The sequence below is a fragment of the Bos indicus genome, chromosome 8 (assembly GCF_029378745.1).
Source record: "Bos indicus isolate NIAB-ARS_2022 breed Sahiwal x Tharparkar chromosome 8, NIAB-ARS_B.indTharparkar_mat_pri_1.0, whole genome shotgun sequence".
NCBI classification, from domain to species: domain Eukaryota; kingdom Metazoa; phylum Chordata; class Mammalia; order Artiodactyla; family Bovidae; genus Bos; species Bos indicus.
In genome coordinates this window covers 77498246-77516239 of record NC_091767.1, presented here as the reverse complement: position 1 = coordinate 77516239, position 17994 = coordinate 77498246, and the positions used below count along the sequence as shown (strand labels likewise).

General features: G+C 42.4%; 1 protein-coding gene and 1 long non-coding RNA gene across 4 annotated transcripts in view; one reads left to right on the top strand and one right to left on the bottom strand.

Moving 5' to 3' along the window:
* The window catches only part of LOC139184603 (uncharacterized), a 40835-nt gene extending 38340 nt beyond the window's left edge, over positions 1-2495 (bottom strand). Inside the window, exon 1 of the long non-coding RNA XR_011568149.1 lies at positions 2413-2495. This is a non-coding gene — a long non-coding RNA (uncharacterized lncRNA). The remainder of the gene's footprint in view (positions 1-2412) is intronic.
* Positions 1-17994, top strand: part of SLC28A3 (solute carrier family 28 member 3) — a 77498-nt gene that overhangs the window by 38365 nt on the left and 21139 nt on the right. For all 3 annotated transcript variants that reach the window (XM_070795051.1, XM_019966494.2, XM_070795050.1), the window contains 7 exons: positions 2492-2574; positions 7144-7235; positions 9096-9285; positions 10363-10507; positions 11767-11880; positions 13601-13678; positions 16398-16478. In XM_070795051.1, coding sequence (XP_070651152.1) covers positions 2492-2574; positions 7144-7235; positions 9096-9285; positions 10363-10507; positions 11767-11880; positions 13601-13678; positions 16398-16478 — 783 coding nt within the window. The remainder of the gene's footprint in view (positions 1-2491; positions 2575-7143; positions 7236-9095; positions 9286-10362; positions 10508-11766; positions 11881-13600; positions 13679-16397; positions 16479-17994) is intronic.

Genomic DNA, 17994 nt, shown 5'->3' with positions numbered 1-17994 from the left:
CAGGGGATTCTCAGGATGGTGAAAATACTCTGCATGATATTATAATGGTTGATACCTGGTATTAAACATTTGAGCAAGCCCATAGAATGTACAACATCAAGAATGAGCCCTGATGTAAACTATAGACTTCATGGGTCCATCAGTTGTAACAAATGTACCACTTTGGTGGAGAAGTCAATAATGGGAAAGGCTGCATGAGGGAGGGGGCAAAAATATATGAGAAAACTGAACCTTCCTCTCAATTTTGCTATGAACCTAAAAAAAATATGCTCTTAAAAGTCTTGGTTTAGAAATTGTTTCACAAAAAAAGTCAAAAACAAAAATTAAGTATTATTATAAATAGAAATATGAAGACTGAGGAGTAGCTACTGGTTTGGTCTCAGTGGTCCTTAGGTGACCTTGGCAGTGACCTTAGCAGAAGCCATCTCAGTAAAAGTTTGGTCACAGAGAGTTGAGAAGTGAACAGGATATGGAATGTCTCTGAACGTAAGGACAGTTCTTTCAAGTGGTTTGACTGTCAAGGGAAGGAGGGAGTGTAGATGTCCCATGACTGTGGGGTCAGGAAGGTTTTGTTGTTTTGTTTTGTCTTGTTTCAAAGATGAAAAGGGGTTGAAAAGACCAAAAGAGAAAACAAAGAAATGCTAGACATTCCATATGGTAAGTAACTTGGGACAATTTTAGTCAAAGAAAATAACGATGAAGATCATTTAAGTGAAAATTTTACCAAACTTTTTCTCTTGGTCAGGTGTAGTGTTAGGTGGGGGAAAATGAGAAGGGCTTCTCTGAACCCCTGACCTTTGCAGCTGCAGCCTGGACTCAGCTGGTCTCTATTACAACCATTCTTGTGCCTGAGGCCCAGCCCACGACCTGGAGGCAGCCTGAATCAGGAGCATAATGGGAGTTTAGCCTCAAAGGACAAGATAATCTTTGAGGATCCTTTCAGAGACATGCTAATAACTAATTTCCATGGGTTTTGTTGTTGTTGTTAAAGAGAAATGAAAGCCTCATGGGATCTGGCAACAAACTAAGTCTGAGATTTGGCATTATACCTCTTGAGCATGTTCAAAACTGCTTAACAGCTGCCTGCTGCTGCTGCTGCTAAGTCACTTCAGTCATGTCTGACTCTGTGCGACCCCATGGATGGCAGCCCACGAGGCTCCCCCGTCCCTGGGATTCTCCAGGCAAGAACACTGGAGTGGGTTGCCATTTCCTTCTCCAATGCATGAAAGTGAAAAATGAAAGTGAAGTTGCTCAGTTGTGTCCGACTCTTAGCGACCCCATGGACTACAGCCCACCAGGCCCTCCATCCATGGGATTTTCTAGGCAAGAGTACTGGAGTGGGGTGCCATTGCCTTCTCCAACAGCTGCCTACTCCCTCCCAACCTTCCTTTGCCTTTGCTTACAATAGCTGGACCTGTTTGAGACATTATCACAGAATGATGGGAGGCAGGAAATCCTTCCCACCATCACAAGAATAGAATGGGTCATGGATGCTTAAGAGCTCCAACAGTACTTATGAAGATTGTCCATAAAAGATATCCCAGGTTGGAACTTCCCAGCAGGACAGTCCAATGGTTAAGGTTCTATGCTTCCAATGCAGCGGGCATGGGTTCCATCCCTAGTTGGGAAACTAAGATCCCACATGCTGTACAACACCCTCCACCCCAAAGAAAAAGATAGCGCAGGTACGAAAAAGAAAAGGTGAAAGTTGCTTGGTCGTGTCTGACTCTTTGTGACCCATGGACTGTAGCCCACCAGGCACCTCTGTCCACGGAAATCTCCAGGCAAGAATACTGGAGTGGATAGCCATTCCCTTCTCCAGGGGACCTTCCTGATCCAGGGATTGAATTCGGGTCTCCTGCGTTGCAGGCAGATTCTTTACTGTCTGAGCCACCAGGGAAGCCCAGGCATATACATCACTCAGTAACTAGAGCAAGGGCTAGTTGAGTGAGGAAATATTTCCCCTTAACCCAATTGATAGAAGAACCCTAGTTCCCAAGGGTAGTTTAACAGCTATGGAAGATGCTGAGCTACTGTTCATATCAGAAGACCAAGCCTTGGGCTGCCAGGAAAATAAAAACAGCCTTAGTCTCAGTTTTCTGGAAACTGGGGCTAACAGAATATAAAGGGAGATTTATGTAGCCTTTGGTATTAACTTCATTGAGCACTGGTCTGAAAACAGAGCGGGAACTGAATGATTACAGTAGAGATAGGAACTAAAAGCAGAGATATTAGCCCATTGGCTGAAGAAATGGAGAAAATACCAATGGCTCCTTTTAAGTAAAGGGAGAGATGAATGAACCTAGATTTTTTTGTGACAAGGGGAAAAATCTCTGAGCAGTTGATAATTGGAGACATCATCTTGCATAATAATTTTAAAGTAATTTAAATAATTTGGAAAAATTTCCTTACCAAATTCTGAGCAAAATAGATCAGAGTCCATTATGCTCAGCATTCTCATCATCCATCTGTCCCCGTGTTTGATTTCCAGGTAGAAGAGCACATCACCATCGGGCAGGATTCTCTAAGAAAGGATGAAGAAGAGGAGGATGATCAAGAAACACATCGAAAAGGGTACAGGTTCAAACCATAGAAATGTTCTTGGGCTTCCCTGGTGGCTCAGACAGTAATGAATCCACCTGCAATTCAGGAGACCTGGATTCAATCTCTGGTTTTGGAATATCCCCTGGGAGAGGGCATGGCAACTCACACTAGTATTCTTGCCTGGAGAATCCTCAGGAACAGAGGAGCCTGGCAGGTTACTGTCCATGGAGTAAGTGACTAAGCACGAACAGTACCTCCTAAACAAAGTAGTTTTGCCACTTTTTCATTCTCATCTAATTTTTAACATTAATTATAATTTATCATAAGACTTCCCTGGTGGCTCAGAGGTTAAAACCTCTGCCTGAAACTCATGAGACCCGGGTTCGATCCCTGGGTCGGGAAGATCTGACCTAGAGCCTTAGAAAGCATCACTACGAACAAAGCTAGCAGAGGTGATGGAATTCCAGTTGAGCTATTCCAAATCCTGAAAGATGATGCTGTGAAAGTGCTGCACTCAATATGCCAGCAAATTTGGAAAACTCAGCAGTGGCCACAGGACTGGAAAAGGTCACTTTTCATTCCAATCCCAAAGAAAGGCAATGCCAAAGAATGCTCAAACTACCGCACAATTGCACTCATCTCATATGCTAGTAAAGTAATGCTCAAAATTCTCCAAGCTAGGCTTCAGCAATATGTGAACCATGAACTTCCTGATGTTCAAGCAGTTTTAGAAAAGGCAGAGGAACCAGAGATCAAATTGCCAACATCTGCTGGATCATGGAAAAAGCAAGAGAGTTCCAGAAAAACATCTATTTCTGCTTTATTGACTATGCCAAAGCCTTTGACTGTGTGGATCACAATAAACTGTGGAAAATTCTTCAAGAGATGGGAATACCAGAACACCTGATCTGCCTCTTGAGAAATTTGTATGCAGGTCAGGAAGCAACAGTTAGAACTAGACATGGAACAACAGACTGGTTCCAAATAGGAAAAGGAGTTCATCAAGGCTGTATATTGTCACCCTGTTTATTTAACTTATATGCAGAGTACATCATGAGAAACGCTGGACTGGAAGAAACACAAACTGGAATCAAGATTGCCGGGAGAAATATCAATAACCTCAGCTATGCAGATGACACCACCCTTATGGCAGAAAGTGAAGAGGAACTTAAAAGCCTCTTGATGAAAGTGAAAGAGGAGAGTGAAAAAGTTGGCTTAAAGCTCAACATTCAGAAAACGAAGATCATGGCATCCAGTCCCACCACTTCATGGGAAATAGATGGGGAAACAGTGGAAACAGTGTCAGACTTTATTTTTCTGGGCTCCAAAATCACTACAGATGGTGACTGCAGCCATGAAATTAAAAGACGCTTACTCCTTGGAAAGAAAGTTATGAGCAACCTAGATAGCATATTGAAAAGCAGAGACATTACTTTGCCAACAAAGGTTCGTCTAGTCAAGACTATGGTTTTTCCTGTGGTCAGGTATGGATGTAAGAGTTGGACTGTGAGGAAGGCTGAGCGCCGAAGAATTGATGCTTTTGAACTGTGGTGCTGGAGAAGACTCTTGAGAGTCCCTTGGACTGCAAGGAGATCCAACCAGTCCATTCTGAAGGAGATCAGCTCTGGGATTTCTTTGGAAGGAATGATGCTAAAGCTGAAACTCCAGTACTTTGGCCACCTCATGCGAAGAGTTGACTTATTGGAAAAGACTGATGCTGGGAGGGATTAGGGGCAGAAGGAGAAGGGGACGACAGAGGATGAGATGGCTGGATGGCATCACTGACTCGATGGACATGAGTCTGAGTGAACTCCGGGAGTTGGTGATGGACAGGGAGCCCTGGCATGCTGCAGTCCATGGGGTCGCAAAGAGTCAGACACGACTGAGCGACTGATCTGATCTGATCTGATGATTTATCAGAGATAGTCACCACCAATCTCCCCTGCCTGCTACCCACCTAACAGCATTTTCAGAAAAATTAATGAAACTCTAGTATAATCAATGTGGTAAATTCAAATTGCTGATGTCCTAGGAACCCAATATCCAGGACAGTCTTCTAATTAAAGCTGTAAATTGCCAACTAATTGCCCCAGTCCATGCAAAAGTAGTTAATTCATCTTTTCAATGTTCAATCAATGAGCAATTGATTTCTCAAAACCCAATTCACTTTTAGTCCCAACAAACTTGCTCTTACCTCATGGTATCATGAAAATAGTCCACGTCCTTATCACTCATTAGCAGGAGAGGCAAATTATTACTTTTATTTTTTGGACCACAAAAATGAAGCTCAGACTTAGCCAAGGGTTTGTCAGCTGCAAAAAAAGCTATTTTAAATTTCAGCTTCTGATTCCTAGTCCAAGACTGTCTCTATCATAACACTAAAGTATTTGTAAATTTTCTAAATTCCTATTTAAATTTGGTGTTAATTCCTGAGTCTCTGAGGAACTTGTGTATCAGAAGATAGAGCTGGTCAAAATTCAGATTGAAAGTTCTGGTCACATATACATCATAAAGAATTTTTACCACCATGAGAACCTACTGTATAACGCAGGGAGCTCTACTCAGTACTCTGTGGTGACCTAAATGGGAAGGAAATCCAAAAAAGAGTGGTTATATGTATACATATAGGTGATTCACTTTCCTGTACAGCAGAAACTAACACAACATTGTAAAGCAGCTTATACTCCAATAAAAATTTTCTTTTTAAAAAGAATTTTTACCGTGTTGGAAACCTGAATTCAGTTTCATCCTCATTTTAGTTCAAGAATCTCTGACCCTTGGGGCCAAGAGATTCTCTTGGGTGGTCAGAGGTACTCAGGTTTCATCAATGTTAATGGATGGAAAAACAACCACCAGGAGATTTGGAGTCATTCAGCCTAGATAACCAAATGGCCAAAGTGACTATTTCTAGCCACTTGCTTTTTCTGCAGTGTCAGGTTGCTGTAATGGACTATACACACTCCCTGCAATTAAACAGTCTGGTGCATTTGACCTAGAGAAGATGGATGTGCTCTATTGAATGTTGCTGTCTGACGCTGCTGCCTTATAACACTATATCTGCAACTGAGGACAATGTATGAGCAGCCTGTCCTAAACTAGACCACGAAAAATGTAGTCTTTATTGTACTTATACTCCCTCAACATGTTCTAGAACAATGCCACTAATTCTTAGTACACCAATTCATACACATACATAAGACAAAATGTTCATGAAATAATGCCTGTCATCACTATGTGTGACATACTCTGAGATGTCCTATTCTTTTGTTTAAGGACAATTATCACGCACTGTATCAAAAACTTCACAACTCACGAATGGGTCCCAACCCACAGCTGTAAAATATTGTTCCAGAAAAGCAATAAGAACTACCATTTCATTTATCTAAGAATTCAACAAAGGCCTGTCAAGCACTCAGTGTCCAAGCTGCTGATGTTGGGCTCAGACATCTGTTCTCCATGAAGTTAACAGTCAGTCAAGGCTTCATAACAAAAGAGATAGTAGGAATCATCTCCTACTATCTTTGATTTTGAAGGATTGTCTCCTTCATAATCAAAGGAGATAGTAGGAAGAGGTTGCAGAGGACTACCTCTGTCTGAGGAAATGCAAGAAGGCGTTGCGGAAGCGAAGGGCTTGAGCAGTGCCCTGAACCATGAAGGGGACGGTGACATGGACACGTGGGCATGACTGCTGGAGGGAGGGGAACTGGAGAATGTTTACCAAGGGGCTGGGAGGTCCCAGCTGGGGTCTGAGTCCTTTGAGATCCTGGAGATTGTGAATCTTCTATACAGGAGACAGGGTTATCTTAGAAATCCTGTCCAATGGCCTGAAAGTGGTCATGATTAAATGTGCAAGTAAATTCCTTCCGTTTAGCCTCAAGTAGGAGAGGAGAGGCCTGCATTGGGAGGCACACTGAGGAAAGAGGTGTATGCAGGGAAGCCAGGGTTCAAAGCAAGCACAGGGCGACTGGGAACACCAGGGAGAAGAAAGGACAGTTGTTGTGGGTACCACCCTGGGACCTCTCCAGACTCCCTTACTGCTGTACACCATCTTCCTTGGAAGAAGTGATCAGATGCACACATGGCTTGCACACTCCACACCACCCTGTAACAAAGCTCTGGGCAGAAACAAAGACATCAACAATTCCAGAACCTTCTGAGAAAGCTATATCACAACCCATTGGTTGACAGCCCTCAAATCCCCAAAATCCTACTTCACTTTTCAAGCATCTTGTGAAGACAGTCACCCTTCCACTAGAGAGGGGGTGATCTAGCCTAGTGAGAAACAGTCTCATCCTATGATTCATTCTCAGCTTTTGGTTGGTTATCCTGTCCTCTGCTTTATTTCTGGGAGCACATTTTCTGCATCTCCATAATCCCTCAGAGCTTGGCACATCCATTCAGCAAAGGTTGAGCCAAACCATGGCTGATTTTGGTCTAAAATGAAATGAGTTTCTTATTTCTATTTTGTAGGACACATACCTCATGAATATGTTTACCTGATGACTTACAAAGCCTAATCTACTATCGCTTTAGCGTGCCAGGACATGTCGTGTATGTGGTGTTTACATCTGCCTACTTCTTGCCTTTGTGTTGTTACAGGTGCCTGGAAAGGATGTGTGGGAGGATGTCTGATTTTTGTAGGGAACATAAAACAACCCTTCGGTACATCATCTGGGGCATTTTAATAGCAGGTAAATAGCAAAAGGGAATGGGATACTAGTGTCTCTTTTCCAGGTTCTCGCAAATATCAGTTTTCTGTAGAAAACAAATAAGTCTTCCCTTCCCTGAATCATCTGTGAGTCATCCAGAGAGGAGAGAATTTCACCAAAAAGCCCCTGAGTGGTGGGTCTCGGCTTGAAATGCCCATGTAGATAGCTGTTCTGCGTGCTAAGGCACTTCAGTTGTGTCTGACTCTTGAGACCCTATAGACTGTAGCCTGCCAGGCTCCTCTGTCCATGGGATTCTCCAGGTAAGAATTCTGGAGGGGGTTGCGATGCCCTCCTCCAGGGCATCTTCCCAACCCAGGGATCAAAGCCAGGTCTCTTGCACTGCAGGCAGACTCTTTGCCACTGAGCCACCAGGGGAAAGCCCCATGTCCTGTTTATGCAGCCAGCAGCTGACTTTTTAGATCACCTACTCCCATAGTCTTTGTTAATGTGGTATGGATTTGAGGGTTGGATAATGCAAATTCAGGTAACTGGAAAAATGGTGACAATCACAAGGCAGCAACCTAATTGAAGGGGTGAAATATCTGATCAATTACTGCTTTATATGAACACAGAACAAGGAGGAGCCTAGGGTCACGAAGCCCTCTCCTCCTACCTGAAAGCCGGACCAGGGTGTCTTCACAGATGAGCAGGTGTTCTGCTTTGACTCCCTCCAAACAAAAGGCTCCAGGGCCCATTTCAAAGACCATTCCTGTCTATAAAATGTGAGCCCTCCCACTCAAGTCCATGGACATTAGTCCAAGATGGCTGGCCCCAAGAGGTCAGTGGTTTTCCGGTCTCACACTGCCAGAACAGGGAGCATCAGGGTTGAAAGCATGCTTGCTTGCTTTCTACCAGCCCAAATAGTATTTTGCAGACCATACTCAAAACTACACAGCTATGCCATTGTAGTACAAACTAAGCAGATGGTGTGGCCATGTGCCAAGGCAACTTTATTTGTAGACTACAAATACAAATATACAAATACAACTGTACTTGCCACCTACAAAAACAAGTGGAAGGCCAAATTTAACTTGCAAACAAAGCCATGTTTGCCAACTTTTAATGGAAAACCTTGTGTTCTTATCCCAGAATCTCCTCTTCTAAAGCTATCAGCCTAGTCATCACCCACCTCTTTCCTTTAGAGATTCTGTAGCATGTCGGTGTTGTGGCATTCAGAGATTTTCCTACTCAAGTTCAGGCCAAATCTGGGCCACAAACCAGGAGACTCAATAATTTTTGCCAGTGGTTGCTTTGGTGCCTGGCCTTTCTCTGTAGAAGCTCATCTGCTGAGTCTGGGTATCAGAAAAAGTAGTCAGTACTAAGCAAGAGGCTTCCCTGGTGGCTCAGATGGTAAAGAATCTGCCTGCAGTGCAGAAGACCCAGGTTCGATCAATAGGTTGGTAAGATCCCCTGGAGAAGGGCATGGCAGCCCACTCCAGTATTCTTGCCTGGAGAATTCCATGGACACAAAAGCTGGGAAGCTATAATCTATAGTGTCACACAGACTTAGACTTGGCACTAAAGTGACTTAGCTGCACCCACTAAGCAAGAGCCCCAGCGATCAAGCAACAAGATTCAGGAATTCAGAAGTTTCCTTAAAAAAAAAAAACCTGGCACCCTGTGCTTCTAGCATTCTTGGAGAGACTATTTAAAAAAAAAAAATAAAGGAATTTGACCCACAATACAATCCTTATCATCAGAAGGGCCAATAGCTATGTCAAGAGCACCCCTGTGTTCAATGGTTTCCTGGTGGGCCCTGCCCTTGGCTGAGCCAGATCAGTGCTGGAGGCTGGTCTCCAGCTGACTGGTGATGTTCACTGTCTGTGTTTGCTTCCTGCACAGGTTACCTGGCCCTGGTGATTGCAGCCTGTGTGATGAACTTTCACAGAGCCCTTCCTCTTTTCGTGATCACCGTGGTTGCCATCTTCTTTGTGGTCTGGGATCACCTCATGGCCAAATATGAGTCTCAGATAGCCAGGTTCCTGTCTCCAGGCCAAAGGCTACTGGACAGCCATTGGTTCTGGTTGAAGTGGTAAATGCACTCAGTTCTTTTATTGTGGTTGAGAGGGATGTTAGTCTTTTGCAACACTGTTCCATAGATTCATTCTAAAATTGCTTCCTCATTGATGGGATACTAAAGCTAGGAACAACCCAGGGAATAATTCATTAAAAAAAATTTTTTTAAACCTTCATTTTATAATCAGGACATGAAGGCCTAGATCAGGCAGTGATTCATGCAAGATGTGCTCAAATGCCCCTACAAACTGCCTTCATTTCAAGTGCCACTAAATGATAAAATGTTGTCCAAAAGTTGGGATGGTTCTGACTTGAAGGGGTGACTTTCTCTCTGGGCATCTGTAAATTATTAAAATCAACTCTCTCTTATAGGACCCCTGTCCTGCAGGTGACTGTTCAGGGCTTTTCTTTCAGTCTGTCTCTTTGGGACCCCCCCCCCCCCTGCCTGCAGGTGGCCCTGCAGGGTAGGACCCAGAACCTATTCTCCTCAGTATGGCCAACATGGGATCTACCAAGAAAGTTCACACATTCTTGGCCTAATGACCAGAGTTGTACAATCCCAACAGAGCATCCTCTCCAGCTCTGCCATTTACTGAATCACTCCTGTTTTGCCCACTGGGTTCTCCAGGGAGTCAGAACCAGGTCTAAAATCCGACTTAGCTCTCCGAGGCTTGGGTGGGTCCCCCAATGCAGAGGACACATTTCAAGTTCTTCCTTGAGAGGAAGAAGGTAATGCTTCACCCATCTCCCTAAATGGAGGAGAGAATTCCCAGCAGCTCTCAGGAAGAAATCACCAGATTTCTTCTCCAGGCATCCTTTCTCCTCTCTGACCCCTTTATGAATACTACACGAGCAAAGAGTCCAAGAGTTGTGGAGTATTGGGGATACATTGCTTCATTTTTTGACTATGTGCCTTTCTAGCTACACCCAAAGAGAGTCTTTTGCAATTTCTAGACACATAATTTCCAAGTGCCAGGATGTGTTTCTCAATATGTTTTTTCGGTTTTTTTTTTTTTTTGTACATTTAAGCCTGATTAAGATTTCCACGTTAGCACAACAAATGATGCCAAAGCATCCTTCCTGATTTTCTTAGGGTGATATGGGGCTGCCTAATCCTGGGAGTTATTCTCTGGCTGGTCTTTGACACTGCCAAACTGGGCCAACAGCAGCTGGTGTCTTTTGGAGGACTCATAATATACACTTCCCTAACATTTCTATTTTCCAAGCACCCAACCAAAGTAAGTATGAAATCAATCATTTTTTTTTTCTCCTTTTTTCCCCTCATGTGTAAATTGCTCAAAGTAATGAGTATGAAAGAATTGAACTGCTATTCCATATTTTTCTTACCTTGCTATGATATTTTAAATGGCTAAGGTGCCCTTTTCCTGAATGGTAATAGTTCTATTACTCTACCTTTTTCATTCTCAGTAATTTTCCAGTTGTTCAACCAGTGAAATATTCTCTTCTGTCAAGTCTGATTTCTACTTCTGTATCCCCATCCCCACCCCCATTAAACACCCATACAAAGAAAACTCATTCATTTTGATCCAAATTTCTTCAGGTCAGTAAATAACAATATTCTACCATTGGATTCTGCAGTTTATCAAATTTCTATTTGCCGTTGAGGTTATTTTGCTCCAAAAATTTGTCCTTAAGCAGTTTTGTTTACATTGAATTCCATTCTTATCCTTGTTTTTATCATCCTGGAACCCACTAAATCGGCAAGAATTTTGAGATATTAAAACTTTCACATATGATTCATAACAGCAAACTTTACTAGCTGAAAGTCTGAAGACTTTACTGGCTGAGTGATTGATCCAAAAAAAAGAGCATTAATCAAAGACCAAAGCCACTTGATAAGATCCAAATTGCTTTCCCTGTTTAGGTGAACATCTCCACTGCTTTCTGTGCCTCCAGTCCCATAGTTCTTTGCAGAGCACTCATCTCTGCACCAAAAATGAAAGCACTTGATTGTCCATTTACATGCTACACTCTCTTGGACTGCATTAGAGTTAATTGTGAAATTACAGTGAAATGAAAGCCCCTCCAAAGGGTGGAATTTCACTTAATTCACTTACAAATTGTCAGATCAACAAACCTTGGACACACAGAGAAGTCATGTTCAGCCTTTCCATTTTCCAGATGGGAAAATAATTATATGTATCTAATATTTACCACATGACCAGAAGACCAGATCCTTCCTCCTTTAATGACTCTAGTAAAACTACTCTTCATGTCTAAGTGATTTTATCATGACAAAATGGTTACATACGTTTCCAGGACTGAAGGCTTAAATTCAGGTTTAAGAAGAAATAATACAATTCTGAGATTTTTAGTATAATTCTGAGGGATTCTTTGCTCACAGCTGCTTTGGCCTCTGAAAGGTGAGTCACAAGCCATATCTGAGAAATTTCCAATAAAATAGTGATCCTCTGGTAATTTATGCTGAGTTTAGCATTCATTTTCTAATACGATGTCTCTTCTTCTTTCTGTATAGGTTTACTGGAGGCCTGTCTTTTGGGGAATTGGGTTACAGTTTCTTCTTGGCCTTTTGATACTAAGGACAGAACCTGGATTTATGGCTTTTGATTGGTTGGGCAAACAAGTTCAGGTAAGTTCAGTTCAAAGGACTACCTTGTTTTTTATAGTGCTTTTAACATTTAAATATAAGCCTTAAGATACGTCAGAAATAAGTTTATTTATCTGCATTCAGTTCAGTTCAGTCACTCAGTCATGTCACACTCTTTGAGACCCCATGGACTGCAGCACGCCAGGCCTTCCTGTCCATCACCAACTCCCGGAGTTCACTCAACTCATGTCCATTGAGTTGGTGATGCTATCCAACCATCTCATCCTCTGTCATCCCCTTCTCCTCCTGCCCTCAATCTTTCCCAGCATCAGGGTCTTTTCAAATAAGTCAGCTCTTCGTATCAGGTGGCCAAAGTATTAGAGTTTCAGCTTCAGCATCAGTCCTTCCAATGAACTCAGGACTGATCTCCTTTAGGATGGACTGGTTGGATCTCCTTGCAGTTCAAGGGACGCTCAAGAGTCTTCTCCAACACCACAGTTCAAAAGCATCAATTCTTCGGTGCTCAGCTTTCTTTATAGTCAAACTCTCACATCTGTACATGACTACTGGAAAAACCATAGCCTTGACTAGACAGACCTTTGTTGGCAAAGTAATGTCTCTGCTTTTCAATATGTCTCTGCTGTCTAGGTTGGTCGTAACTTTGCTTCCAAGGAGTAAGCATCTTTTAATTTCATGGCTGCAGTCACCATATGCAGTGATTTTGGAACCCAAAATAATAAAATCAGCCACTGTTTCCCCATCTATTTGTCATGAAGTGATGGGACCAGATGCCATGATCTTAGTTTTCTGAATGTTGAGCTTTAAGCCAACTTTCTCACTCTCTTCTTTCACTTTCATCAAGAGGCTTTTTAGTTCCTCTTCATTTTCTACCATAAGGGTGGTGTCATCTGTATATCTGAGGTTATTGAGATTTCTCCCAGCAATCTTGATTCCAGCTTGTGCTTCTTCCAGCCCAGCGTTTCCCATCATGTACTCTGCATAGAAGTTAAATAAGCAGGGTGACAATATACAGCCTTGATGTACTCCTTTTCCTATTTGGTTGATTCAAATTTTAATTCCATAGCATGAGTTAGACAAATAATTTTGTTTATGTGGAATATGTTAATCTGCCAAGTTCATTATTATTTTGGTTGTCCCTTTCCCATATCATGGGCTTCCCTGCCCGTGGGAGACCTGGGTTCAATCCCTGGGCTGGGAAGATCCCCTGGAGGAGGACATGGCAACCCACTCCAGTGTTCTACTCTGGAGAATCCCCATGGACAAAGGAGCCCGACAGGGGTTTGCAAGTCCATGGGGTCACAAAGAGTCAGACACAACGGAATGACTAAGTACCCATGACATCACTTCTCTATCTCATTCGACCCCTGCATCCTGTCCCAGGGGCCACTCTTCTAAGATGCTTCCCCAAACAGAGAAACAAACCTCTATGCATCCAGTAGTAACTAGTACCCGCCATGTACCATCTATGTCTTCTGGAGCAAAGTATCACACCCAGCTTATTCTTTAGCACCCTAGAGTCAAAGTGAATGTCAGAAATGCCAGGAACCGTATGCAGCTACAGTCCTAAAATATACTTCCTGGCCATCTATCTACTGGAGGGGGAAAGTTAAGAAAATTAACTCTCTAAGTCTCTCCGCAAGTTTTCTGGGTCCTCACCCTCTGCAGAGCCTGGTTGTCTTGTGAATGGTAACTACTGTTTCAGTGTTTGTAATGATCTGCTCTTTTCCTTTCTGTAATTCAGACATTCCTGGGGTACAGTGATGCTGGTGCTTCATTCGTCTTTGGTGAGAAATATACAGACCACTTTTTTGCATTCAAGGTAAAACCAAACACTTTTTTTCTGCGTAGACATTTCCTTTTAAGTGGCTTCTTCATCTGCAGATGTTCAGATAGGTCCTAACTGACCAGAACCCAGGCATGTCACAGGGGCACAGCACAGCACCATCCTTTCTCATTTACAATTTACCTGAAGTCAATGGGCTGAAAACATATTATTTTGTTATTATAACATTAAGGAAGACTTCCCCAGTGGTCCAATGGCTAAGACACTGAGCTCCCAATGCAGGGGGTCCGGGTTCAATGGTCAGGGAGCTAGATCCCACATGTCGCAACTAAGATTATGCATGCCACACTGAAGATCAAATATCCTGCCTGCCACAGCTAAGCCACGATGCAGCCAAATAAATAAATAATTTTTTTAACATTAAAGAGAACACGTAGAGGAAATCAGAAATATCGAAACATAGGCAGATCTCAGAGATGTTGCAAGTTCAGTTCCAGACTACCACAGTAAAGTGAATATCACAGTAAAGCGATCACACAAATTTTTTGGTTTCCCAGTGCACATAAAAATTATGTTTACAACTCTACTGTCATCTATTAAGTGTGACATAGCAGTATATCTAAAAAAAAGTACATACCTTAATTTAAAATCACTTTATTGCTAAAAAAAAATACCAGAACAATCACAATAGTAACATCAAAGATCACTGATCACCATAACAAACATAGTAATAATGAAAAAGTTTGAAATATTGTGAGCATTACCAACATGTAACCCAAAGACACAAAGTGAGCAAGTGCTGTTGGAAAAATGGTGCCAGTAGACTTGCTCAGTGAAGGAGTGCTATAGTCCTTCAATCTGTGAAACATACAACATGCAAGAAGCACAGTAAAGTAAAGCACAACAAAACAAGCTATGCCTGTACTTTGGGGAGTTGCGTAACATTTGCTGATATACTTATGAAAGCTCCTATGGGGTAATAGGATCTGAGATCTCAGGGGAAAGAACATGAGGTACCTGGCAATGAATATGGCTGCTAATGACTTCCTGGTCCAGGCTCAGTGACAGCTCTGCACTCAGGATACTTCTTAATCGCAGACAAACTGGGACAGCTGGTCACCCACACCAACCTCTGTTCTTACAGAACCATCCCCGTGCTAAACCTTTCCCCTCTTTCCTTCAGTACTGCCTTCACCTTGGCAGGCCTGCAGGCCTGGCCTTCTCCCAACCACAGGAAGGATGTTATTTTACAGGGGAAAGGCAACTTGGCGACTTAGCCCCAAGGTCAGGCCTAATCAATTCTCTCCCAGGCCTCCCACAGCTCCAGGAAGCTCACCTTCCTCTGGGAAGTCCCTACAAATCCTTGATGATAAGTCAGAAAAAGCATTTGGCTTTTTCTTCAGATTTCTTTTTTATGGCATGCTACTGTTCCTACACTTTTTTATTGTTTTCTCACTCATGGACTCCATTTACCTCCAAATTACCTTGGCCAACTGCTATGCTGAATCTTTTTTTAAACTACTGATTTGATACTTTGGTGCTGAAATAACTAAGTCATCTCTGAAAGGTCCAGTGTTTACAAACTGAGATAGAAATATGTTCCTATCATGAATTGAATCCAGAATTACAAAAAATAAAATCACAAAGAAGGAGGAACTTGCTGTTCAGGCCGCACCACTGTCTTCAGACCTCCCCACCACCACCACCATCAACAACAACAAGAACAACACCTATCCTCTCCCCCAGGGCATCCTTTCTGCCAAAATAGATTCCCTGTGGGAATGTTAGTGAGATGAGCCCCTTTAACTCCTTGAAGCTTTCAGGAAGCCTCTGCCTGCCCATTAAAGCCAATAAAAGCACATAAATGAGTGCATTCTGAATAATGGCACAAAAAGTCTTTTACTATATATTATTAATAGAGTTTTCTAAATTAGATCCTGTACAAATTGTCTCCAGTCATTCTGTGTCTCTGGTGGCAGCTTGTTCTTGGCCATTTAGCTGGGAACAGAGGGAAAAGGAACAATGGAGTAGGGGTGGTGAGGGATCCAGACCACAACCCAGTGTGGTTCATGCAGGGTAGAAACTGCTCCCCGTAGAAACGCGAGCTGCGTGGAAGGCATCCAAAGAGCATCAGGAAAAATCTAGAAAAAGACAACCTTCATTAACACAGAAGTAGACTAGTTGCAAAGTCTAATCTTTGTATAATGATTCAAAAATCTGTAAGTAAAATATTCATTATTCTAAACACTAAATGCATGAATGCTTGCTCTATAGGAGGCATTATTTAAGTACCTACTGTGTCACTACTATGAATAAAGACCTGAGGTTGCTCGCGGTTAACCTTGATCCAGGTTGCTCTGATAATAAGTAGTGAATCCTATGTCTGTTGAATATCAAAATGACAAAGATATCTGCCAATGGTTTTCAGTTTCTTGATCTAATTATTATAAATTTCCTCCCCAAAATGTCGTTGCTTCTCTAGAAACTGAAGTAAGGAAAGCCCATCACAGTAGGATTTTTTTTAAGTTTCCTATGAAATACACTCAAGTTTATCCTGAACGAATTAGAAGAAACTGTATGTAGATGAGGAAATTGCCTGATAAAAGTGTTGTTTATTCAAGAGAAGTTTCTGGTATTTTGATGACATTTCAGAGGGGAAAAAGGAGACAGAAAGAAGGAGATTGATCTGAAACCTACTAGTACTGCTGGGATCAGTGTTAACCTGTGGCCACTCTTGTCCTCCACCCACCCCCAGGTCCTGCCCATTGTGATTTTCTTCAGCACTGTGATGTCCATGTTGTACTACCTCGGATTGATGCAGTGGATCATTAGAAAGGTACCGGGACTAGAAGGAAGTGGGTGACAGGGGTAGAGGTGATTATCTCAGGGACAAAGTCTTGAATGTCTTTTATCTGGATTTTTACAAACTGCCTTTCCCTTCGTACCAAAATCCACTCCTACCCCAAGGTATTAGATTCAAACCCCAAAATCCTCCATGGATCTACAGAAGGAATTTTATCTCCAGGATTTCTAATAACGCTGTGACTTGCGACTCCCTGGACATCTTCATGAAACCTCTGCAGTTACTCCTTTAGCCAAAGAATTGACTTCAAGAAGTTGGGACCAGATTGTCCTTTCATCTTGACTATCCACCCATGCCTTACACAAAGTCACTGCTTACCCTCAGATGATAACCCAAATGGATCTTCCTTGTCTAGGAGTTGCTAGAGAATCAAAGGAAGAAAGGAAAGCTGCTCTTCTCTCATGAGGGCTTTTGTCAGCATGCAAAATTTTTTTTTTTTTAGGTCTGAAAAGCTCGTCTCAGTCCTGCTGCCCCAACACTGTCAGTCCCACATCATATTATATTGCAAAACTCAGTAATTTGTAAGTTAGTTTAAATGCACTCAAGAACAAGGCAGCATATAGAAGTTTTGGGCAGAGCCACAACCCTCCTTTGATCCCTGTAAATAAATAAAATGGAGAGAGAGCCAGAATACCAGCAGGATTAAAGGTTTCAGCAAGAGTGCCAGAGTGCATAATTTTCTGACTGTCAATTGAAACACTTAGCATTCCTGTGTTTCATGTCGAAGCAGGAAGGAAGGAGAGAGGATGCAACAGAAAGTCCCCATTCTCGGGTGGGCACTACAGTCTCTGGTTGGAAGAACTACTACAAAAGTGGAACGGTCAACCATGTTTGAGACTTAGGTAGAAAAAGCCAAACCTCAACTACATCCCATTACTTATTAACTAAGCAATCTCTGACAGAACAACTAAACAGTTCTGTGCCTTGGTTTCCTCTTCTGTAAAATGTGTCTAACTATAGGACCTCCCTGAGAGGGTTATTATAAAGATTAAATTCATCACTAGAACAAGGGCTTAAAATAGTCCTTGGAATGCTGTGAAGACTGACATGACTGTTAGAAAATATTATAACTTATTACTTGGAAAAAAAATCAAGACATTACTTATACAAAATAGACATGTCAAGAGATATTCATTGTATAGTGTTCAAAGAATATACAATGACTCAGACTTCAGTTCAGTTCAGTTCAGTCACTCAATCATGTCTGACTCTTTGAGACCGCATGGACTGCAGCACACCAGGCCTCCCTGTCCATCACCAGCTCCCGGAGCTTGCTCAAACTCATGTCCATTGAGTCAGTGATGCCATCCAAATATCTCATCCTCTGTCAACCCCTTCTCCTCCCACCTTCAATCTTTCCCAGTGTCAGAGTATTTTCCAATGAGTTGGTTCTTCACATCGGGTGGCCTAGGTATTGGAGTTTCAGCATCAGTCCTTCCAATGAATGTTCAGGACTAATTTCCTTTAGGATTGACTGGTTGGATCTCCT